General features: G+C 32.6%; 4 protein-coding genes across 4 annotated transcripts; 3 read left to right on the top strand and 1 right to left on the bottom strand.

Annotated features, from left to right (window-relative positions):
* The first annotated feature begins 4,571 nt into the window (after positions 1 to 4,571).
* LOC133331968 (sesquipedalian-1) lies at positions 4,572 to 11,072 on the top strand. Its single transcript, XM_061540354.1, has 4 exons — positions 4,572 to 4,776; positions 4,893 to 5,087; positions 5,150 to 5,341; positions 10,711 to 11,072. The coding sequence occupies exons 1-4, from the start codon at positions 4,575 to 4,577 to the stop codon at positions 11,070 to 11,072; spliced, it is 951 nt and encodes a 316-aa protein (XP_061396338.1). The 5' UTR covers positions 4,572 to 4,574.
* Positions 11,073 to 14,278: 3,206 nt separating this feature from the next.
* On the bottom strand, positions 14,279 to 14,833 carry LOC133331969 (uncharacterized). Its single transcript, XM_061540355.1, has one exon. The coding sequence runs from the start codon at positions 14,831 to 14,833 to the stop codon at positions 14,279 to 14,281; it is 555 nt and encodes a 184-aa protein (XP_061396339.1).
* A 1,853-nt stretch (positions 14,834 to 16,686) lies between these two features.
* On the top strand, positions 16,687 to 17,346 carry LOC133331974 (ras-related protein rab7). The gene has a single exon (XM_061540360.1). It carries the CDS (start codon positions 16,695 to 16,697, stop codon positions 17,319 to 17,321), a length of 627 nt encoding a protein of 208 aa, XP_061396344.1. The 5' UTR covers positions 16,687 to 16,694; the 3' UTR covers positions 17,322 to 17,346.
* Positions 17,347 to 21,398: 4,052 nt separating this feature from the next.
* LOC133331947 (protein slowmo) lies at positions 21,399 to 22,160 on the top strand. Its single transcript, XM_061540335.1, has one exon. It carries the CDS (start codon positions 21,512 to 21,514, stop codon positions 22,157 to 22,159), a length of 648 nt encoding a protein of 215 aa, XP_061396319.1. The 5' UTR covers positions 21,399 to 21,511; the 3' UTR covers position 22,160.
* Positions 22,161 to 24,508: the final 2,348 nt, after the last annotated feature.

A 24,508-nucleotide genomic window follows, 5' to 3' on the forward strand; every position in this document is an offset into this window, starting at 1 on the left:
AAACAAGTAAATGGCTATAGAGAAAAAGAAAGAAAAAAAAAACAAAATAAAATTAATGAAAGATGAAGAAACAGAAAAGGAAGGGAACAATAAAAAAACCAAGAAAAAATTGCAAGGGTTTCCTTTACAAAAAAACTGGAAGACAAATGCATAGAAAACATAAGACTTCGGGTTGTAATGATTAAAGGTATCCAACTAAGTTTACATCGGGTTTGGCAAACCAATTCAAAAATGTTGTTTAAAATTCTCCACAGAATAACATACTGTAAAGATAATTAGTATGTTTGTTTGTACGTTGTTGCTGCTTGATAGCTTGCTGCTGTTTGTAATAAAGCGTTTGTTTGGCCAGTCAACGGATGAATGGATGCACACAGCTGCAGAGTAAGGGAGGGGGTAAGAGACACAAACAACAACAACAAAAAGCAGCGTTTGTGTAAGTGGTTCAACAAGAATACAAAATGAAGAATTTTATTGTTGTTTGCCAGCAGCAGCAATCACCGAAATGGCATCAAAACAAATAAATAACCAGATATTTTGCAAAATAAATCATGATGCGGGGAGCTTGTTCCCAAGACTTTGTCTGGAGCATGCAAAATTTTGTTTGTTGTTGTTGTGTTTTGTTTCTTCGAAAAAAATACCATATAGCGTTGGTGTACCGATACTGACGCCGCTGCCGCCACCACTGCAAAATGACATTCATTTTCTTTTTTGTTTTGCACAATCTTGCTTACAAACATATTTACAAGTATTTGCGAAATGATAATTGTTTATTTGCTATTTTATTTCTTTTCGTACTTACGTTTTTCTGTTGTTTTATGTTGGAAATTCCTTGCCGTGGATGCCTTTTGTTTGAAAACAAAAAGAAAATGATGCAGAAAATTCAAAGAATTGAAACCAAATAGACGCAAACAGACGCACTCTCCCTCTTACCGATGAATCGCGGCAACTGCTGTCTAGGGATATATAAATCGACTTTAGACTAATCGATTAATCGGCTTTGTTTTGTGTTATCGCAAATGCCATAAATTGGGACAGGGTTGTATTTGGTGAGCAAAAGTGAATTTTGTTATAACAGCTTTAAAATAATAAAGCTGTTATACAAAAAACACTATTCCTAGCTGATGCTTGATATTTATACTACGTTTACACAAGACAGAAAGGTTGTGTGCATATATATTAAATTGACAAAAAAATTAAAACATTTGGTCTGTTCTCGTACTGCAAGAATCTACGAGTTTTTACTTTTTTTTCGATATCATAAAGGGTTGTATTTTGTGAACAAAGGTGTATTTTTTATAACAGTTTAAAAACAAAATTAATTAAATTTTTATACAAATAACACCATTCACAAATGGTGCTTAATTTTTACACTACGTTTACAAAAGACAGGAGAGTTGAGTTTATATTTTAAATTACTTACTTAGCTGGTTGTTAGCAGAACGGTTGTTCCTGCACCAAAGCCTTTGGTGTGTTGTTTTACTCGTTGGTAAAATTTCCAGACTTCACTCTGACTCCTGTTCATCTCGATTTGCTCGCGCTTATGTTTTTCTTTTTTTTTGAAAATACGTTCTCCTCTCTCCTTTTCTCCCGATAATTCTCCATCGACGTAAAAAAGCGTCAATATTTTTGACATTTATCTTGTGAAATGACAGCTGACTCATGGACCTTATTAATAGATATGGATTTATACGTAAACAAATATCTGCTGATCCACAATTTTTTTATTATTTTACTACTAATAGTACGTCCACATTTAACCAGATTTCGTTAACCCAGTGGATTTCAATTGTCGATTCCTTTGCATATATGTCAAATAAATCCTCATAAAGTAGGTTAAGCCGTTAAAAACGCTTTGTTATAATTCCACAACTTTTAAAATTCAGCTACTTGTTTCTAATTTTATTTTTTTATTTATCAAGAAATTGAAAAAAAATTAATTGCATATAAAAAAATACATGATAAATAAAATAAATATTTTATATCTATATTTTGAAGATATTACACTTCTCAATATAACGAACATATTCCGGTCCAAATAGATAAAATAAGACCATAAATTAATTTACCACTGGCCCATAATGAATCACCACTGTTACACAAATTTCCTTTGCATACAAAACATTTTTCAACAGCATAATTTACCGAGACATCATTGCATTTAAAATCTTGGAAAAATTTTATCGAGCCTTTATGACAGCCGCGTGATAATACTGTTGTTTCACCTGAAATTTGTACAAAAAAGGATTGAATATGACAAAAATTGAATATATTTTAAAAAAACTACCATCAAAATATAGCCTTTTCAGACATCCTTTTGTTCCGGCATCACAAGTTTCTATCAAATGGGTGTTATTTGGATTAATGTCATTACAGCCCTCATCGGTTATATTGAAACATTTATAGCAGGATATTACATCTTTCTTGGAATTGAAAACGCTGCTTACAACAGTGTCCATAACATCTAAAATTGAAAAAACGTGTTTAGATTTGTGAAATCTATTCGATCATAAATGTCAATTCCATAGCGTATACGTCAAATATAACCCACTGGATTTGTGACAAGGTTTAACGTGACATATAGGCCATGGAATTGACGTTTGAAATCAAGTGGATTTTGTATTCGAAACCCGCTCTAATTGTTCCGTTTCAGATTTAGCAAGATTTTTTATAATCACATTTACACCGAACGTAATTAATGATAAAATTAAAATATTTTCCCAGTTTTTGTATGCGAACCCACACAAAATATTTTATTACCAGCACGATTTAATTCCACAAAGAAAAGGAGGCCCAAAATCACCAGATAATATTTCATCATTATGCACGACCGACTAAGAAAAAAACACACCCGTATAAGTCCAACAATATAATCGTTACTGATGCCATATTTCACATTTCTATTTATTTCTTATAAATTCCAACACATACCATCGCTTGTAAAAAAATAATTATTTAAAAATATAACAACAACAATTTGTTGATTCATCCAACCGCAATCTTCGTATAAATCTATTCTTATTTTATATTTCATTCAAATATATCTGTCATTGTACTACTATGCAATCGATGGATATTTCACATATCATTGTACTGTTGTCCCTGATAAAAACAAATGTTTCTAAATATAATTTTGTTGATTCAATTTAACCGCAACAGTCTGTGGTAGCCATTATGTCGCCTAAGTATAAATCTGGTTTTATCTTCTGTTGTTGCCGCCGTCAAAACATGTTGACGACGTAACGATTGTTAAGTTATCGATTAGTTCATTGATTGTATATAAAGGCCCATTTAACATGTCAACAAAGGGGCCATTTTAATTGAAATAAATTTTATGAATTATTAATATTAGATTATTGTAGAACATGCAAGACTCTTGATTTAATTTAACCGCAACAGTTTGTGGTGGCCATTAAGGGCTAAACAGAATGTTCGCGTTGAGCGTTTTTGTTATCGCGTTAACGCACGCAAAAAGTTAAAATATATTTAACTTCAAAACGCAGCGCACATCAAACAGTTTGTGGTGGCCATTATATCGCCTGTTTATCTTGTTTTATCTTCTGGTGTTGACGCCGTCTCCATTTAGCTACTTGAATTCGATGTGCAATGTTGCCAACCATGTGAAATATTATAAAGAAATATTTGACAGAGGGTCGAGACAAAACAAAGGTTTTTTTTGATACATCACCTTATTATTGCATCGTGGTCGAGACTAAAAAAAGGTTTTTGTTTTGATACATAACCTTATTATTGCATCTATACATAACCTATATTTTGCATCATAACCTTATTATTGCATCCTTATAATATTTCATATGGTTGGCAACATTGCACATCGAATTCAAGTAGAAATTACGCACTTTGTCAGTTAATGAGTCAACAGCTGCACTAAATGGAGGGGTGATTTTTTAAAAAATATTTTAAATGGTCCTCAGCAAACTCAGATTTTTTTCAGATTATTTTCGAAGACTACAGTTGGAGTGTTTTTTAAGTTTTTTTATTGATTATCAGCAGATCTAGATTTTTTAAAAATATTTTTAAAAAATCCATCCTTATAATGGACCTTAGAAACATATTTTTTTAAAAAAACGATGCTAATGACAAAAAATGTGTATTTAAAAAACACGCTTAAACATCATGTCAAATAAATGACATATATATGCAATGAAATTGACAATTTAAACCCATTGGGTTAACAAAAATGCAAGGGTGACTGAATTTACATACGAAATTTATTTTAAATCACCCTTGCAGTATTTGGAACAAAGCAGGCATTCGGTTCGGTTTTTCCTATAAAATTTTTCAAAAATTTCCCACTTTTATTGTACGGGAACACAACATATATGCCTACTTCAATGCCAAAGTCATTTAGACAAAAGTCGATCTATGTAACCCTAGTTGCTGTGGTCTGTTTACCTGTATTACGAGGAATTACTAAACCAATCAATTTCTTTTTTACCTAAAACGACATTTAAATACGGAATTTTTGTAATGTTTTTGTATTCCAACGTATAAAAAGTCTTCAGTGGTTGATGGTCGCAATCTATTTCGTATAAAGACGCAGCCGCTGCTTCACCATGAAAATCAACGAAAAGAATCTGTGTGTTTTTGCTTCAACTCCACCATACGACAAAGAAGGATTCCTCTACAAGAGGGGAGAGGTCAACAAGGCATTCCAGAAGCGTTATTTTGTGCTCAAGGGAAATTTGCTGTTCTATTTTGAGAAGAAGGGCGACAAGGAACCATTGGGCCTTATAATTGTTGAAGGTTGCACAATAGGTGAGTTCACTGTGCCATATTGGTTGTGGTGGCTAATATACTATTTATAAAAATTTTGCGTGATGCTTACTCATTGAAACACTTTTGTGTGTGTTTGTTTGTTTCTCCCAATTTAGAATTGTCCGAAGAAAGTGATCAATATTGGTTTGAAATTGCCTTCAATGGAAATCGTACATATATTCTGCAAGCCGAATCTCAGGAAAGTATGGAGTCCTGGATGAAGGCCCTAACGTGTGCCGGTTATGAATATAAAAAACTAATGGTTGATGAATTACAACGACAGCTGGAAGAAATTGAAGGTTCTCGGAATAGTAAGTTGTAAAGAATCAAATTAATGAAATCTATTTTCTTTAAAAAAAATTATTTTTTCTAGAAATAACAACAGAGACTGTCCAAACTTCGGCGGCAACATTAACACCCAAACCACCACCACGCCGCACAAATCCATTTAATCGCCCAGCTCCACCTATACCCGGTGGTACTACTACAACAAATGGCAACGATACAAATATGCCATTTATAAATGGCCATTTTGGTTCTTCGTCACAACGCAATTCCCAGTTGAGTAAGTTCGATCGACATTGTTGATTTTCGCAAAATAAACAACAAATAGTTTTGATATGGGTATTTGTTTACAAGTGTGATAAGAGCCTTTGGAGGTTTCATTAGATAAAAATTAAATTAGATTTCTTTCTTCTGATATGAACAAACAAATTGTATTGAAAACAAATGGAAACCTTTTTGATTGCTTGTAAAACCAACAATAACATTTTTAACAAATTTGTATTCACATAAAAGGGTGGATATTTAAATTTTAATTTTTTTGTGGTCCATCTAAAAATATGGATTTTTAAAAAAATATTTTTATAGAACATCTAAACACGAGAATTATATAAAAAAAAATATATTTTTTCATGTTCAATTCCATTCTAAGTCTACAGTCCGCGTGGATGTTCCTTTCATCATTTCCTAATGGTTAATTTTTCAAAGCCTACAACAAAGCGATGATTTTTTTCTTTAATTATTTCAAACTTCATCAAGCCTAGGTTTTTAAAAATTGGTTTTAAGTCTGCAGCCATCATGGGATTTTTAAAAATATATCTTTTTTTGAATATAGGTCTGTTAAAAAATCCACGCTTCTTGTAGACCTCAGAAAAAAATGTTTAAAAATCCACGAATCTTGTAGACCTCAGAAAAAAAATTTTTAAAAATCCACGAATCTTGTAGACCTCAGAAAAAAATTTTTAAAAAATCCACGAATCTTGTAGACCTCAGAATTTTTTTTTTCAAAAATCCACGCCTCTTGTTGAGGAAAAAAAAATTATTTAACAAATCCACGCCTCTTGTAGACCTCAGAAATAATTATTTAAAAAATCCACGTTTCTTGTTACTTTTTTTAATATAGGTCTGTATTCATGGTTGATTTTTATACCCTTCACCACACTGTGGTACAGGGTATTATGTCTTATTGCAACAGGCAAATGGAAACGAGATAGACACATGGTTCCTTTTGAGAATATCTATAGAATCACTTTCTGAATCGAGTTATGCATGTTCGTCCATCCGTCTGTTAATGTTAAATTGTAAACAATGTACAGGTCGCATTTATAATCCGATTTTAATGAAATTTGGCACAAGTCACTTATTTGGCCCAGGGACAAACCCTATTGAAATTGGAAAAAATCGGTTCAGATTTAGATATACCTCCCATATACAGTGGTGGTCACGCAATTAAAACATTTATTGTGGTAAACATTTTTTGATCAGCCCTCAATTCATTTGAAGTATTTTTGAAAATTTTTTAATTCAGAACACTTCCATATACTGCACTTAAGAGATTTAGTGTGAAAATAGAAAATTATTGCATGCAATTTTTCCATAAATAACGGTTTTATGAAAATACATCAACTTTGAAGTGGCCACATAATTAAAACATTGTGTGATTTTTTTACTTTACTGCATTTTTTTGAACATATTTTTAAAAATTCACTTAAATTTAGGTAAGTTATGCAAATTAAGCATCTATAAAATCATTTACAGAAAAACAATTTTGAAAAAATCTGTAAAATTTATCAAAATTGCCAAAAATTTCTACAGTACACCTAACATTCAGAAAATCACCTTTATTATAGAAAATTAAGGTTCGAATGCACCAGAAATTGCTAGAATTAGTAGAAAACAGTAAATAATTCTCAAAATAAATACATATTTGAAATAATAACTCAAAAAATGGCAATTAACTTAAAGGAACGATACAACTTCGATAGCCTTTATTGAAGAAGGCCAGAATACTTTTGCAGTACGTGAGAAAATATCGATTGATATTGGCATTTATTATATCAAATCGATTGTTCGAGTAGTACAGAACATATTTTATCAAAAAATATATCAGTCACAACAAAACGAACAGAGATCAACGCCTATGTTGACTAGTAAAAGTTTATGGCACAGAGCAGCATTAAAACCATAAATGATTTATGCTCTGATCATTTACCAGTCATCTGTGAAGTCAATACAAATACAGTAAAGGCAGAAACGTTATATTTTGACTACAATAAAGCAAATTGGTGTAGATATAAAAGGTTTATAAATAAAAACATTCCTTATACAGATGAAGCCACATTATGCACTGACTCAAACCAAATCGATTTTATGATTCAAGAGTTAACGAGAGTCATTAAAGGTGGTATAGACTTTAGCGTTCCTAAACGCGTACAATCTTATCCGAATAAGTCCATTCCACATCATATAATTATCCTAATACAGCACAGAAATGTGTACAAACGGAATTTTAAAAGATTCAGAGAAGACTCTGACCGTTATCAAATGAATCGTTTGAATAAAATCATCAACAAAGAATTATTGTCTTTTAGAAGCAAATCTTGGAATCAAATGCTATCTGAACTAGATTACGCCTCTAAGCCACTGTGGAAAGTATCAAAAGTTTTACGTCGGAAAACTAAAAACATTCCAACATTATACCACAACAACTCATCTTACTACACTCAAAAGGATAAATGTGACATAATAGCAAATCATTTTAAAACAAATCACGGCTTAACAAACAATCTTAGCGACCCAACCACTATTTGTGAAGTTAATTCATCGTCGACACAAATACAACACACAAACTCGGATACTGATGAACATTGTCTGATTAATGTTGCCAAAACCGACGGATTATTAAAAAAATTAAAGATCAGAAAAGCACCAGGAATGGATGGAACAAACAACACATGTTTAAAAAATTTAAGTAAAAAAGGGAAACAATTCCTAACTACTATTTTAAACTCATGCCTAAAATTGTCATACTTTCCAACTGCATGGAAATGTTCAAAAACAATTCCTTTACTTAAACCAAATAAGTCTCCCGATAGCCCTGCATCATACAGACCTATCAGTTTGTTGTCATCGTTAAGCAAATTATTGGAATCAGTCATCAAAGAAAAAGTTATTGATTTTACCAACCAAAAGAAAATTCTTCCACCCCAACAGTTTGGATTCCGAACGCAACATAATACCGCTCACCCTCTTTTTAAAATTAAAAACATGGTCCTCGAAAACTTTAACTTAGGTAAATCTACCGGAATGGTCTATTGGATATAAAAGCAGCTTTTGATTCTGTCTGGCATGACGGATTAATTTTCAAACTTAAGAAATTGAACTTTCCTTTATATCTTATCAAAATTATACAAAGTTTCCTAAAGGATAGATCATTTAAAGTTTACATCGGCGCCTCAGCTTCATCAAAAATCAATATTAATGCTGGATGTCCCCAAGGATCGTGTCTTTCGCCAATATTATACAACATTTTTACATACGACATACCTATAGGATGCACAACATCAATTTTTGCTGACGACACATCAATTATGTGCTCTGATATATATGCAATTAATATTATTAACACATTGGAATCGGCATTAAATAAGCTGCACTCTTATTTTCATAAATGGAAGATTTTACTAAATCCTGAAAAAACTGAAGCCATTTTCTTTACTAGGAAGCGTAAAAATTGTTTCTTACCTCACAGACCAATTATCTTAAATAACAACAACATCGAATGGAGTAATAATGTAAAATATTTAGGAATCATACTCGATAAAAGATTAACATTCAAAGCACACATTTCTTACATAATGGACAAACTAAACAAGATCACCAGAATTATGTACCCGTTGATAAATAGGAACTCCGAACTTAATGTTGAAAATAAGATGATTATCTACAAATCAATTTTTCAACCAGTAATGTTTTACTGTGCTCCAGTATGGTCTTCGTCTGCAAAATGTCATATCAAAAAACTTCAAGTTACACAAAACAAGCTACTAAAAATGATTTATAACCTTCCTTGGTTATATTCCACTAGCAGATTACACACTCTCACGGGATTCCAATCTGTTCTGGAAAGAATCAATATCTTGACGGATTTATTTAAAGACAGATGTCAAATATCTCAATACTCACATATTAATGATCTAGTGTCATAGAAATTTTAACTCTTAACTCTTAATTCATAAAAAAAAAAAAAAAATATTCAATGGGTTTTTATTTTGCTTTTTCCCCTACCTTCATCGAATGATGTATTATCAAGTATATTATTTAATCAACATAATGATATAGTAGAACAGGAATTGTATATCCCTAAGCTCTTGTCTTATAAATACTAAATTGTAAATGAATTTTATATATTACAAGCAATAAACAGAAATTGAAATTGAAAATCTTTCGATTTGCACGAAATTTGATATAGGGTACTGAATTAGGTCCAAAATGATGTGTTCTAAGTTTCATGAAGATCGGTTCAGATATAACTCCCAAAAATAATTTCGTGCCATTTTATGTAAATGGTGCATTAAGTTCCCTATACTTTTGTCCGATTTTAAGTAAATGGTGCTAAAGACCCATAGCAAGGTCGATTGACACAACGTACTGAAATTAGTATAGATTAATCTCTTGCAAGTTTCCTTGAAATCAGTTCACATTTAGATATATATATTTTTTCGTCCTATTCATGTTTACCAAATAATCAATGGGTGCATGTGTACAGTTTGCTTTAAATCTATTTACAAAATTTAGAAAAGGTTGCAGAATGGCATGTGTTGGGATTGATGTTAGTCGGTTCACGTATAAATCAAGTTCGCATATTTAAGTCCGTTCAATTTCATGTCAATGTTTCTTCGAAAAGTTCGACGTCTATTAGGACACATATGTACAATAGTACAATATACTCAAAGTGGTGAAGGGTATCATATAGTCGGCCTAGTCCGACTTTTCTTCTTTCCTTACTGGTTTTAAATATTTTTAAGGACTAGGGTCTGAGTGGATTTTTCAAAAAACAAATTTATGGTTGATTTTAAAAACTTTTCAATGCATATAACACGCGATAATTGATTTAAAATTGATTTTTATATTTTCAATAATTTTTTTTTATAATTTTCAAAAAAAAAAAAATAATATTTTCAAAAAAAATATTAAAATTTGCACAACAAATTTGCTGTTGGTTTTTTTTTTTTTTTGTGGTTGACAGTTTGTCATTTGTGCCCTTTAAAACACGATCGAATTTCATATTTTTATTTTTTGTTTTTATTTATTTACCCAAATCCCTATGTAATGAATATGAAACTGGCTTTATCAGCTCTCGGGCAGCTGATATGATGAGAAACAACAACAACACAAAACAAATGCATTCATTCAAGCATATATGTATGTAGGTATATGTCACATATGTCACCTTAAAGAGAGTTATAACGGCGGATTTAATCCCAGTCTCTCGGTCTTTATTCAGAATCACACATGAAAGTATACGGCAAAACGAAGTTTGTTGTTGCAATTCAAAAAAACAAACAAAACAAATGGAAAATATGTGTTATTTGGATTATTTTTGTTGTATCTTTCCACGAAAAGGTTATAAACTTTTCTCTGTCGTTGCAGGCAATGAAACTAGTCCTGTTGCACCGCCCCGAGGTATACCGCCAACATCATCACAATTTACCACGGGTGTTACAACGACGGCTAGAAGTGAATTTTATGTTCCTACACAGACAACAATACAACCTCTGCGCCAACAACAAAACCAGCAACCGGCCATCATCAATAAACACCAATCGAATAATGCCAATATAGCATCACTGGCTGCAACAGTATTTAAACCATCTCTAATTGATCTACAAAATCACAATAAACCAATTAATTTTGAAGATATCCATGAGCAGTTTCGTCAGCTGGTCATGAAGGATATTCTGGCCTATCAAGCCCAAAGGGAAGTGAAAAGAAGGCCTCTCATTGAATTGTAAACAAAAGAAGGAAGATTAGGGAATCTTTTTTTAATATAATTTTTGCTTATAAAAGAAATATTTTCAATTGGATTGGTTGCCCAGTGTGCTATGGAAGATTTCTTGGAAAACAAATCTACAAAACATAATTAACCCATAAGCTGAGTTTCTATTTATTACTAAACCTATAATTGTCATTATTATTATTATAATTATAAATTTAATGTCACGACCCCGATCTGTCTGTCATTAATTTCTTATTCTAAATTTGCTGTTAATTAATTAATAAATAACTGATATATTTTAGTTTCGAAATAATTTCTTGTTAAGTATAAAAAATTTATATATTAGCATTTATAAGTATTATTACAAATAAAAAACTAAAACTTAATAATAAATTTCAATTTTGTGTTTCCAAGGTCTAGGTTAGGTTACGTTAGGGGATGTGCAGTCACATATGTGGTTGCAGCACTCTGAGACCGTTAGGTCCGTTGTGCCACTTGAAGGTCTTCATCAGCGGCTACCTTGGTCGGTCTGTCATATGGCTTACGCTGCCTTTGGCTATGAACTTTGGAGTTCGCCTTACCAGAGAAGGTTGATCCCTTCTCTGTACTAAGCTGTTTCTTCGCCGTTTGTTGTCCAGCGACAGCCGCATATGAGTTAGAAGGGTCTGTCAGGCGAGAAGTCATCGTCTTCTTGGGTGAGGGTTGCGACCTTCTGAAGAGCGACATTTACTCCCCTGACGTTCCCTTCTTCCTATTTCGACCACTAGTGCTAGGCTTAGAATCGGGCTTTGAGACAGAGTCCTCCACACGTTGATCACCCTTATGGGTGATATTTTGCTTTGGGATGTTCTCAATAGCCTTTCCCTGTGCCTTTTCACTAGGGTTCGCTTTCGAGCTGGGCTTCAGGTCAGAAGTCGGCTTAGCACCTTTGTCAGAGACAGTGATCTTCGCCGATTCTACCACTTTTGTGCGAGTAGTAGGATTCGGGAGGGAGAACCTGCCGAATCCTACTACTACAGCAACCCCCCTATGTAGACTTGAAATCGGACGAAAATATATATGTGAGCTATATCAAAATCTGAGCTGATTTTCAGGTTCATCATCATTCTAGACTTAATTTAGTACACCATGCCAAATTTCCTGAAAATCGGACGAAAATATATATGGGAGCTATATCGAAATCTGACCTGATTTTCTCGAAACTTAGCACACATCATTCTGAACCTAGTTCAGTACGCTTTGCCAAATTTCGTGCAAATCGAAAGATATATAGGGACTTTGGTGCACCATTTACATAAAATCGGACGAAAATATATATGTGAGCTATATCTAAATCTGAACCGATTTTCACGATACTTGGCACACATCATTCTGGACCTAATTCAGTACGTTATGCCAAATTTCGTACAAATTAAAATATATATAGGGACTTTGGTGCCTATATCGGACAATAATATATATGGGAGCTATGCCTAAATCTGAACCGATTTTCACCAATTTCAATATGGTTCGTCATTTGGTCAAGTAAGTGACTTGTGCCAAATTCCATCCAAATCGGATCAAAAATGCGAACTGTACTTTGTTTACAATTTAACATCTACAGACGGACGGAATCAAAGGGGGTGTGAATGGAAAATACTAAAGGACTTCTGTAAAAACACAGAATTCCTAGAAGAATAGGGAGACCAAACAAAAAACTTAAAAATAATTCCAATCTAAATATCTTTCCTTCCTAGAGCGCACAACAGGCCTCCTATGGCTTAAGTGTATGTCCCATAATGGACATGTGGTGGTTTTTAAACCACCCCTCTTTTCAAACTAACTAACTACAGACGGACGAACATGCATAAACCGACTCAGAAAGTGATTCTATGGATATTCTCAAAAGGAACCATGTGTCTATCTCGTTTACTTTTGCCTGTTACAAACATATGCACAAAGACATAATACCCTGTACCACAGTGTGGTGAAGGGCATACAAATCCACGCTTCTTACAGACCTCAGAAAAAAATTTTATATCATCGTATTATTAAATTATATATAAAAACCCCCTGATTTTTGCAAAGACATTACTCAGGTCTCTTGTGGTTAGTAAAAGGAAAAATAGGTTTTCATATTTAGATAAATATTTGCTCAAGCGATTGTGTGTTCGAATTTACAATTGGAAAATAAAATTAAATTAACAATATCAGTAACAACTTGATTCCAAATATATACGGGTGTGCTTCTTTTAACATCCGTGCGCATAATAATGAAATATTATGTGATAATTTTGGGTCTCCGGCATGTACCAATAGTCGGCATCTGTTGCAAATTAATTCAAATAACTAAAAAATCGTATAACCAAATATGAAAAATATCTTGATAAATCTACAATAATATTGGTGGATTTAAATCGAGCTGGTAATGTAGAGTTCTTCAAAACGACTAAAACCTTTAATTTAAATTGACATCTTCTTAGATTTTTTAGTTAGTTTTAAACATCTCTTCAATTCATTTTTCACTAATTTTACAAATTAATTAAATACATTTTTAGAGAGTAAACTGACATTTCATTATAGTAAAAAAAATATGCACTTACCCTACCTGTTTCAATATAACCGATGAGGCATGTTATGTTATTGCTGCCAATCAAACCAAAGTGACAACTTGTGAGGCTGGAACAAAAGGATGCTATAAAAGGCTATATTTTGATGGTATTTCTTAAAACAATATTTTTTGAAAAAAAAAATTATTCTTAATTTTGGAAAAAAAAAATCAGGTGAAACAACAGTACTTTCACGTGGCTGTCATAAGGGTCCGATAAAATTCTTTCAAGATTTCAAATGTCACGGCGTATCTATACACTATGCTGTGGAAAAATGTTTTACATGCAAGGGACATTTGTGCAACAGTAGTGATTCATTATTGGCCAGTGGGAATCTGTTGTGTGGTGTAATAATATCGATGTGTGCAGTTGTATATTCATTGTAAAATGATTCCGACCAACATTAGTGGGATATATATTCGGAGGATATATTCCAACGATCAAATATCTTAAAACACCCTAAGACATTGTGCCATTCAAATATCGACTAAGAAAACAACATCTGCTTCGTTCAATTATATGTATAAATAATATTTTAATCTAGCTATATAATATAAATTGGCATATGTACACACAATATGATGACATGTAAATAATAATAAAAAATTCTTTGAGGTTATCCCTCAGCAACCCCCTATGTACCTTTAAACATTTCCAGATATTTTTCAAAACACACCGGATTAAATTGCATCAAACTTAGCTCCACATATTTACGAAAGTTTTGTAAGTTCTGCTGTTCCACACTGAGTTTTTGATGTTGCAATTCGATTAGATGCGGTATACTGGATTTCGCCTCATTTGGACTATCGGCCGGTAGAGATGGTTTATTTCTTAAAACTTGTTCCTTGACTTTATTGATTTCAATATCGGTTAATTTGGCCAATAATTCGGGTATTTTGACTTTGATTACATCCTGTGGTGATGATGTACTGTTTCCCGGGGGCTGGGGTTGCGATGTTTGTGCAAGATTACTATGGTTACGTTTTGTAGTATTTCTATCACCGGACATTTGGTTATCCAAACCTAGTATGGTGGCTAAATGTGGTTCAGCATTGGCTGGATTACCATCAGTGCCTCGATCTGTTGCTGCGAGATTTTGAAAGTTATTTATATCTTCGGGTACGCCATAAATATCGTAGAATTTATAGCCCAACATTTCCAATGCAATCTCCGTTAGTAAATATGACATTTTTGCGGGAATTTGTTGGATTTTCTATTGAATATTTCAATTTTTTTTCTGGTTTCTCTGTTTAGTTTGTTTACAAGCGATAAATTCAGTAAATTATTAGGGTAGTTTAGATCGATTTTCGACCAAACCTGTCTGATGGATTTTGGCCTATTAATAAGGTAATGCAGGAAGCAAATTTTAATTCAAAATTTAATTTAGGCTACGTTTAGACCATGGCCTATAAATAAGGTCACCCAGGGATACGAGCTGGAAATCGATACCTCTCAAGTTTGCTGTCAAAATACATTATCGTGAATTGACTTCCATTATGAAAACGTAAACAAAGTCGAAATTTTTGACATTAGACTTGATAAAAAACAGCCGTTTTCCGATTTTGATTGCTACTTGTGTGATCTTATTAATAGATCTTGGTTTAGACTACTAAATCCATTCGATCTCAAATGTCAATCCACTCGATCTCAAATGTCATCCAGTTTTTTTTAAGGTCATCCAGCATCGATAGAATGGGGATGATAGATACCAAGCAACGGCTCCGATTAGCTTTAACATGGCGAAGCCCAGGCTTATCTTAGTCCCTTTTTCACTTCAATTGTAGACACTGCCCTCCCCGTGGCGTCACATGGGGTAACTATAGTGAGCTGATTTGAGCCGCGAGTTAACCTTTTATATACCTTGGTACCGCCATAAATAAAACTAATGACATCAGTTTTGAAATTCGGAGAAGGATAGCGTTGGCCAACAAATGCTACTATGGTCTGAGCAAGCAGCTCAAAATTAAATATACAACAAGTGGTACATTTTTTCAAATTTATGAAGACAAAATCTATTAATAGAATATATAATAATATTAATAGATAATTCTGGCATGTTTTTAATGCAATTGTATAAAAATTAAATTTCGGGAAACATCACCTTATTATAATGGATAAAATGCCCTAAGTAAACTCGGTTACACATTTGGTCTGTTCCCGTACAGCAAGAATATACTCGATTTTACTATTTTCTTCGATATCATAAAGGAAAAAAGTGTTATCGGAGTAAAAAATAGTAGATTCTTGCAGTACGGGGACATACCAATTGTTTGTAACCAATGTACACCAACGACGGCGTTGCCATCGCCTAATTAAACAAGTTTTGTTTTAAACAAATGAATGGTATGTTTCCGTATTGCAAGAATCTACTAATTTTTACTACGATAACGAATTTTCCTTTATGTTATCGAAGAAAATAGTAAAATCTAGTAGATTTTTGCAGTACGGGAATAGACCATAAATCTAACAAAATCAGTCAGTCCAGGGATTTCCTCAAAGATCAAACGCCGATTTCGACTTTTAAACTATGTACACACTAGCACTTTTAAGTGACAGCTATTTGTTTTATCGATTACAAACATTTCACAGCAATCATGAATAATTTTGTGTTATTGTCTGATGAATGACAAACATCGATTGGACGATAGTCGATTTACTTATCCCTACAACCACAAACAAAGAAAAAAATTTACACAATAAAACTTGTATTTTCCTTGTCGAGAAAAAGTGTTTTTTCATCGGAACGAATAAAATTTGAGGAAAAAAAATTATTGCTAAACGGCAATTGACAAAAAACACAAGTCCTCAACACACATTTCCAAAAAATTGATAACAAATTGGAATAGTTTATCCCAACTCGAAAAATATTGAATAACTAACTGCGCAGTTTGTGTGTGTGGCAGAAGAAGAGAAGCGAAAAAAAAAAGAAACACGAAAGAAAATATTAAATCCCATACCATAAAGTAATTACGTTTTATATACACGCATTGGTGGAAAAAAGACGCCCGAGTTTTGTTTAATTAATTGGATAGGAGCAGCAGACGAAGAAGATGGCTACACGTAAGAAGTCCCTTTTGAAAGTTATCATTTTGGGCGACAGCAGCGTTGGAAAAACCTCACTGATGAACCAGTATGTGAGCAAACGATTCTCAAATCAATATAAAGCCACAATTGGTGCTGATTTCTGTACGAAGGAGGTGGTGGTCGACGATCGTGTCGTTACAATGCAAATTTGGGATACTGCCGGCCAGGAACGTTTCCAATCACTGGGCGTTGCTTTTTATCGCGGCGCTGATTGTTGTGTTCTCGTCTATGACGTCACATCACCCAACTCATTCAAGAACCTCGATTCGTGGCGTGATGAATTCTTAATACAGGCCAGTCCCCGTGATCCCGAACATTTTCCGTTTGTTGTGCTGGGCAACAAAGTGGACATGGACAATCGTCAGGTGTCGACACGAAGGGCTCAACAGTGGTGTCAGTCGAAAAACGATATTCCCTATTTCGAGACATCGGCCAAGGAGGGCATCAATGTGGAGCTGGCATTCCAGACAATTGCCAAGAACGCCTTGGCCCAGGAGGCTGAAGTAGAACTCTACAATGAATTCCCCGATCAGATTCGTTTGAATGCCGATCGAAACAGTCGTCCCGGAAATGCTGATAACTGTCAATGCTAATTCTTAAGTTTCTGTTTTTTTTAAATCAATCGCGTTCGTTCTCATTCACAATTATGACGGCTGCTGCCTGGCTGGCTGATTGCCTTCAACAAAAACAAGAGTATGCATGTCGTTATTATGCTTAACGGTAATGCAATAGTTTTCCAATTTTTGTTTTGATTCTTGTTTGTCTCCCCCACACTCCAAACTTCCTTTGTTATTTTAGTTGTTCAAACGCCCCTATTTTTTGTTTTGTTCGACCGCCCTCCCCCTGTCTAGCATTGAAAGTGTCGTCAATCAAGCAAATTTGTAATTTCAAAAATATGTTTCCTTCCATGTTTCTTTTTTGGTGAATTTTGAGGATATATTACTTTCTTTTTTATATATATTTTTTAAATAAACATAATTTAAGGATTTCTAAAAGAACAACAACAAGTAAACATGTCGCTGTATGTTTATATAAGATAATATATTCGATTATTATATAGAAGAATAAAAAAACAAACCCCTTAGTAATTACACAAATTAAATCAAATTCTTTAATAAACAATTTATAAAAAACAACAACAAAAACAAACGTAATGTTCGTTCTACATGAATAGAAGAAGAAGAATAACGAAAAATAAGAAAAAAATCAATTCAGAACAAAACCGAATGGAAGCCGTAGGCCTTAGTAGCTTTTCGTGCTTTTTGTATTTTAAACAATTTTCTTAAGTATACATATTATAATTAATGATAATAAAATATAAAAACAAATAACTGTAATTAATATTCAAATAAAAGAAAACCAACAATAAAGATACAACAAGTCTCTTTTTTTGACATATAACAACGACAACAACTATGTACACGTACATATATAAATATATTACATATTCGATTTGATTAGACAGACGGAGACATGCAGGCAGTTAGTCAGTCTTTGTTGTTGCACTTTTTGTTTTGTATTTACAAAAACGACACTGTTGTTGATTTGCTTTGGTAAATCATCACTACTAATACCCTGTAGGAAAAATATTACGATATTGCTAGTACTACTGACCGGCGACTATACCCCAACACAATGCTTTTCACTATTGACATTTAATATGTGCTTGGACTAGTGACATGATCAGACAAGTCAGTAATAAGTCAATAGTTTGTAGATATAGACACAATGTCACATATGTAGACCATGTCACTAGTAAATGTTTTATAATTTATTTTTTTCACCAATTTAGTTTTTAATTACTTAATTTTCTTCACCAATCACATTTAATCAATTTAAAACTGCCTTTTTAACAAAATGTATGGCTATTGGCGCCAAAATTATTCGTAATAAAAGAAAATTAAGAAAACTAAGAAGAAGCATATACATGCTCATTACATGATATAATTTATTTTGCTCATATTTTTCACCAATTACGTTTTTAATTAATTAATTTTTCATCACCAATTACCCTTTAATCAATTTAAACGTGTTTTTTTTTTTTGACAAAATGTCTTAATAAAAGAAAACTAAGAAGAAGCATAAACATGCTCAGTTGGCTGTTAACACATAACCAAATCTTCTTCTTATTACAAGATATGTAGACAAGTTGGTGAAAATATTTTGACATGTTTTGACATGAAAATATTTTGACATAATAGCTAACAATAACGATACAACACCCCGTCATTTCCTTCAGGGTATGTACGACGTTTTCAATGAAATGTATACATATCTACACACATAAATCTTCATTGTTTTTTTGCTCCTGTGTGAACTTGTATATTTTCGTTTATTTTTTTCGTTTCTTTGAACCTTCAGCTTTAGCTGTGTTTCTTATCAATGAATGAATAGACAAAACACACAATAATGATGATGGTGACTCACTCATTAGTATTGTTGTTGTTGTTTTTGCATGCATATTTATTTACAAGAAAAATTTTAATGTGATTATTATTATTATTACATTGTTTTGATTTTTCTTTTTTTTTCTCAAATCAAATCATTGAAAAACAACTGCAACGTGCACATTGGCTATTTTGTTTATCAAAATATTTTACTGAAATTCCAAACCAACAAAAAAGGGCATTTAGATAGATAATGCATGATCATACGAGTCTTATTTGTAATTGTATTTTTATCTTGGCTAGTCATGGGGGCAAAAAGGTATTCGCGGGAAACTTCATTCTGGTAACTGCATTCAGTGCGTTGACATTTATTATTATTTATGATTAATTTGACGTATAATGTATGGAAAAGTACGTCCCTTGATCTAATAAAGATTATCATCGTGATAGGCGTAAATGTATACGTATTATCGAAACACCTGTTAATAGGTGTGTTCCATAACTCAATAATTTGTAGCATATTTCTACATTTTGATTGTAAAGCCCCCAATAGAGTTTTTATTGCAAATTTTTTTACCAACTGTTGTGGTAAAATAATTTGCAATAACAAACGGATTCATAAAATTTTTACACAAATCCACAAATAATTGTATTGCCGGACATGATCTTCAAAAACAGAAATTTAAATTCATAATTCAGGGTTTCTTTATTAATTTTTGGGTTTAAATTAATTTTAAGCGGTATACACACTAGCACTTTTAAAAAACGCACTTTGACAGTTAATCAAGCCATCAGCTGCACTAAATGGAATACCAATTTATTGTGTCATAAGTTTCCCCTTTATTTATGACATCTGTCACACGTGTAACACCATGGGATGACAATATGAACCTGTTGATGCTTCTTCTTCCCTCTATATTTCTCATAACGATGCAAAGTGAAATGATACCACGCCTCTCGATTTCTTTTATTATTTCACAATTGTCTCTCTCCCACGCTCTCACTCTCTCTCACCAATTCGCTTTCTAAATTTGTTATATACTTGGTCTGTTCCCGTACTGCAAGAATCTACTACTTTTTACTACGATAACGAATTTTCTTTTATGATATCGAAGAAAATAGTAAAATCTAGTAGATTCTTGCAGTACGGGAATAGAACAACAATATTTATTAATGGTGTTTTTACACGGTATGTATTTTACATATGTGCTGTCACTTTTTTACATATGGAAATCGAACTCGTCATGTGAAACATACGGGAAATTTCAATGTGTCAAACCGATATGCAATTACATATGTATTTTTTCCGAATAGGACGCGCTCTATTTTCATATGTGAAACATAAAGAAATCAGCTGTTTGAATGAAAGACATTGTTGGAAGAAAATATTTCAATGGCAAGTCAAAGAAAAGTATGAAAAGGCAACGATTACAAATTATTATTTCGTTTGTAGGTGTTTAATAAAAAAAGATGTTGATTTAAGAAAAAAATAAAAGAGTTTTTTTTGTTTATAGGTCATGTCATATGTAAAATACATATGCCAATTTGAACACAAAAAATAAATGTTTTGTGTACGCTGCTAATTTTGACACACATATGTAAAATACATATCGTGTAAAACACCATTAATAACTGTTTCCCCTTTGCCATTTCACTGGCCCTTGCCACACGTGTAACACAATGGTACACCAACATCAACCTGTTGATGCTTCTTCTTTACTCTAACCATGCAAAGTGAAATGATAGCCCGCTATGGTTTTCTTTTTTTTCATTTCACAATTATCTCTCTCCCACGTTCTCTCTCTCTCGCTCACCAATTCGATTTCTAAATTTGTCATATTGTTGTCGTATTTCGTTATTTCGCATGTGTTTGCCAGAAAATGCATCTTAGAAATCAGTGATTTATATAAAGGTGCAATTAACGGAACACAAAATTGTTTAAAGAAACGACAGCAATAAAAATATTAAAATAAGCTTTTAAAAAATAAACTGTGATAAAAACTATAAGAAAATTCCCCTAGCAACAAAAGAATAATTTTAGTACCTAATTGTTAGAAAGTTGTTTCTGGTTTTTCTTTCTAACTACTTTTTTATACAACTGTGATAAATTTGCTCAAGGGTGGTTATTGCGATTTGCCAGTCTTTCTTGTCGTACTATAGTCTGAAACGAAGGTTGTTACGTAGTTTCAAATATTTTGTTAATACCAAAACTTTAATTTGCGATAAACAAATATAGTTTGTAGTTGTTGTTATAATCGTGTTTTTTGTTCTTTTTCAACAGACGGCTGATCTTTGGACAGCAGAGTGACGAACGGGGTTTTGGTGTATTTTACAGTGTCGGGGAGTTCTGCGAAACACGAGAACCAACATACACACACGCACACACATCTTGCATAATGAAAATTTGGACGTCGGAACACACATTCAACCACCCATGGGAGACGGTGGCTCAAGCAGCGTGGCGTAAATATCCCAACCCCATGACACCGTCCATTATTGGCACCGATGTGGTCGAGCGCAAAGTGGTGGATGGTGTTTTGCACACCCACCGCCTGGTCCAGTCCAAATGGTATTTCCCCAAGTGGACCCATAAAATAATTGGCACAGCCAAATCATGTTTTGCCAGCGAACGCTCATTGGTGGACCCCTCGAAGCGACAAATGATCCTGAAGACTGTAAATTTGACATTCTGCCGTCACATATCGGTGGACGAAATCATATACTACGAACCACATCCCAAGGATCCCACGAAAACATTGCTAAGACAAGAGGCTTCAGTGACAGTGCATGGTGTGCCGTTGTCCCATTACATGGAGGATATGGTCACTTCGAATATTAGCTTGAATGCGGGTAAAGGACGATTGGGTCTGGAATGGGTAATTGGCCGGATAAATGCCGAAGTTAAGGGTATTGCAGAGACAGCAGCCAAGAGCACAGATGATTTGATAATGACCACACGACGCTCCCTGGATGATATGACGGAAAGTGCACGAAAGAGTATGGATGAAATAAGCGCGCAGGCCGCTAAGCACATGCACATTTAAAGTCGTAACAAAAAACCTGAGGAAATAGAAAAACAAACAGCAGACAGACAGTGCCCATTTGCGGGGCCTCATGAGCGGGTGGCAAGTGAGGGTGGCCTCAGCATCCAGAGTTATGATAATGGTAGTACTGCTGCACTGATTAGGATTAGTTTTACATTGTGAGAAATGTTAATATAGATGAAGAAGATGATGATGATGAGTCCATGAGCCTGTGTGTGGAGAAAATGATAGTACAACTTTTTGCGAAATGTCAAACAGAAGCCATCTTTCGCAAAAACCCTACAGAAAAAAAATTAGAAAAAGAAAAGAAACCGTTGCTGTGTATCCTCTGTTTCAAAAGTTATTTCTTCTGCTTAGTCTTCTTTATATATTTTATAATGTTTTTAAAATACCCATACAGTTATACCACCAGAATAGAGTTTCTTTGCGAGATATGTTTATTTGTTTTATCACTTTTTTCAAATGACATTTCCGTATAATATACAGTAAAACTTACTTTCCAATACATGGCTTTTTCATTTGTAAACCCCAATATACATATGTTATTTATTATTTTAGTTTGTAAACCAACCAACAAATATATATCTAGTTGCCATTTTCCAAACCTATTGCCCGCTCTCCCTGCAAATCATGCCGCAGCCAATTGTCTCATGCCCAATAAACAACAACAACATAGTGGTGTTTTTGTAATTCAAAAATTCAAATTAAAAATTAATCAATAAATTAAAAAACAAAGTATATTTACCAATTCTAATTGCTAAGTTATTACCTATATGAAAATGAATTGTTTATATATATATATGATGTATGTATGTATTGTACGATAATAATGCTATTGAAAAAAAATGAAAAGAGAAAAAAGAAAACGAAACAAATAATTCAAAAAATTTTGTGCGATTTAATACAACCGAAATACGTGAAGCAAACATCTTTTTTTTTTTCTTTTGTGAAAATTGGAAAAATATATAAATAAAACAAAAACACATATAGTTTTCTGTAAGAACAAAAACAAAAAAAAAAATGAAATTGTTGTTATTTTTGAAATCAACCAACAAAAAAAGGGGGGAGGAAGCACACACGTGAATCTAATGTGAACAAGTTGGCAATAAGATTTAATGCGTATCTGTGAGGAAAATTTTTAAAATGTCAATATGATGATACACACACATATGTGTTATTATTTACCCATGTGATATAAACAAAATATAGCGCATTATTTAATACAACCATACAATTTAATACGTCACAGTTTACTTCCTATTATGAAATGGCATTTTGAATTCCTCTTATATGCGATGAAGAAGACCAATTAAAATTAATAAAAAAACCTGTTGAATATTCTGCCTTGATATTTAATGTACTTGCATGTGGATGTTAAAAAAAAATATTTGTAAAAAAAAATAATTAAAAATTTTATTCAAAAAAAAATGTTTTTAATATTTTTAAAAATTCAAGGCGTGGATTTTTTAAAAAATATTTTCTAAGGGAGGCTACTAAAAGGCGTGGATTTTTTAAAAAATATTTTCTAAGGGAGGCTACTAAAAGGCGTGGATTTTTTAAAAAATATTTTCTAAGGATTTTTTAAAAAATATTCCCTAAGAATTTTTTAAAAAATATTTTCTAAAGATTTTTTAAAAAATATATTTTCTGTGGCGAGGTTTTTTAAAACAAATATTTTTTAAGGCGTGGATTTTTAAGACAAATATTTTTTAAGTCGTGATTTTTAAAACAAATATTTTTTAAGGATTTTCAAAAAATATATTTTCTAAGGCGTGGATTTTTAAAACAAATATTTTTTAAGTCGTGATTTTTAAAACAAATATTTTTTAAGGATTTTCAAAAAATATATTTTCTAAGGCGTGGATTTTTAAAACAAATATTTTTTTAAGGCATGGATTTAAAAAAAAAAAAAAAATTGAGGCGTCAATTTTTTTAGAAATATTTTTAAGGCGTCAATATTTTAGAAATATTTTTAAGGCGTCAATTTTTTAGAAATATTTTTATTTATTTATTTATTTATTATAGTATTAACATTGTAGTAAATACAATGCTAATAATAAGAGTATCTAGCATTGGCTACAATGGCCATCAGCTAAATCGGTTGACAATTCTTAATAATTTTATTAAATAGTAATTTTAAGATGACGTATGTAGTTAAATATCTTATTAATATTGACAGTAGTAGGTGATATTAAAATATTCGTTCCATCGTTGTTGAGGTAGTTGAGGCGGGCTCTGTCGAAAGCGTTGCATGTTTCTAAAATATGTTGTGCTGTGTAGACATTTCCACATTTGGGACACTTGTTGTCAAAACTTGTGTTAATGAGATGTTGGTGTGTGGCAATAGTA

This window comes from Musca vetustissima, unplaced genomic scaffold (genome assembly GCF_032173495.1).
Source record: "Musca vetustissima isolate MV318-11 ecotype Yass unplaced genomic scaffold, APGP_CSIRO_Mvet_v1 utg3401, whole genome shotgun sequence".
In the NCBI taxonomy this organism is placed as follows: domain Eukaryota; kingdom Metazoa; phylum Arthropoda; class Insecta; order Diptera; family Muscidae; genus Musca; species Musca vetustissima.

What these genes read in the sequence shown, in the direction of transcription:
- LOC133331969 (XM_061540355.1), bottom strand. Translation starts at nt 14,833, where the DNA reads ATGTCATATTTACTAACGGAGATTGCATTGGAAATGTTGGGCTATAAA.
- LOC133331968 (XM_061540354.1), top strand. Translation starts at nt 4,575, where the DNA reads ATGAAAATCAACGAAAAGAATCTGTGTGTTTTTGCTTCAACTCCACCA. An exon ending in TGTTGAAGGTTGCACAATAG is followed by an intron (nt 4,777 to 4,892) that starts GTGAGTTCACTG and finishes CTCCCAATTTAG; the next exon opens with AATTGTCCGAAGAAAGTGAT. An exon ending in ACAACGCAATTCCCAGTTGA is followed by an intron (nt 5,342 to 10,710) that starts GTAAGTTCGATC and finishes CTGTCGTTGCAG; the next exon opens with GCAATGAAACTAGTCCTGTT.
- LOC133331947 (XM_061540335.1), top strand. Translation starts at nt 21,512, where the DNA reads ATGAAAATTTGGACGTCGGAACACACATTCAACCACCCATGGGAGACG.
- LOC133331974 (XM_061540360.1), top strand. Translation starts at nt 16,695, where the DNA reads ATGGCTACACGTAAGAAGTCCCTTTTGAAAGTTATCATTTTGGGCGAC.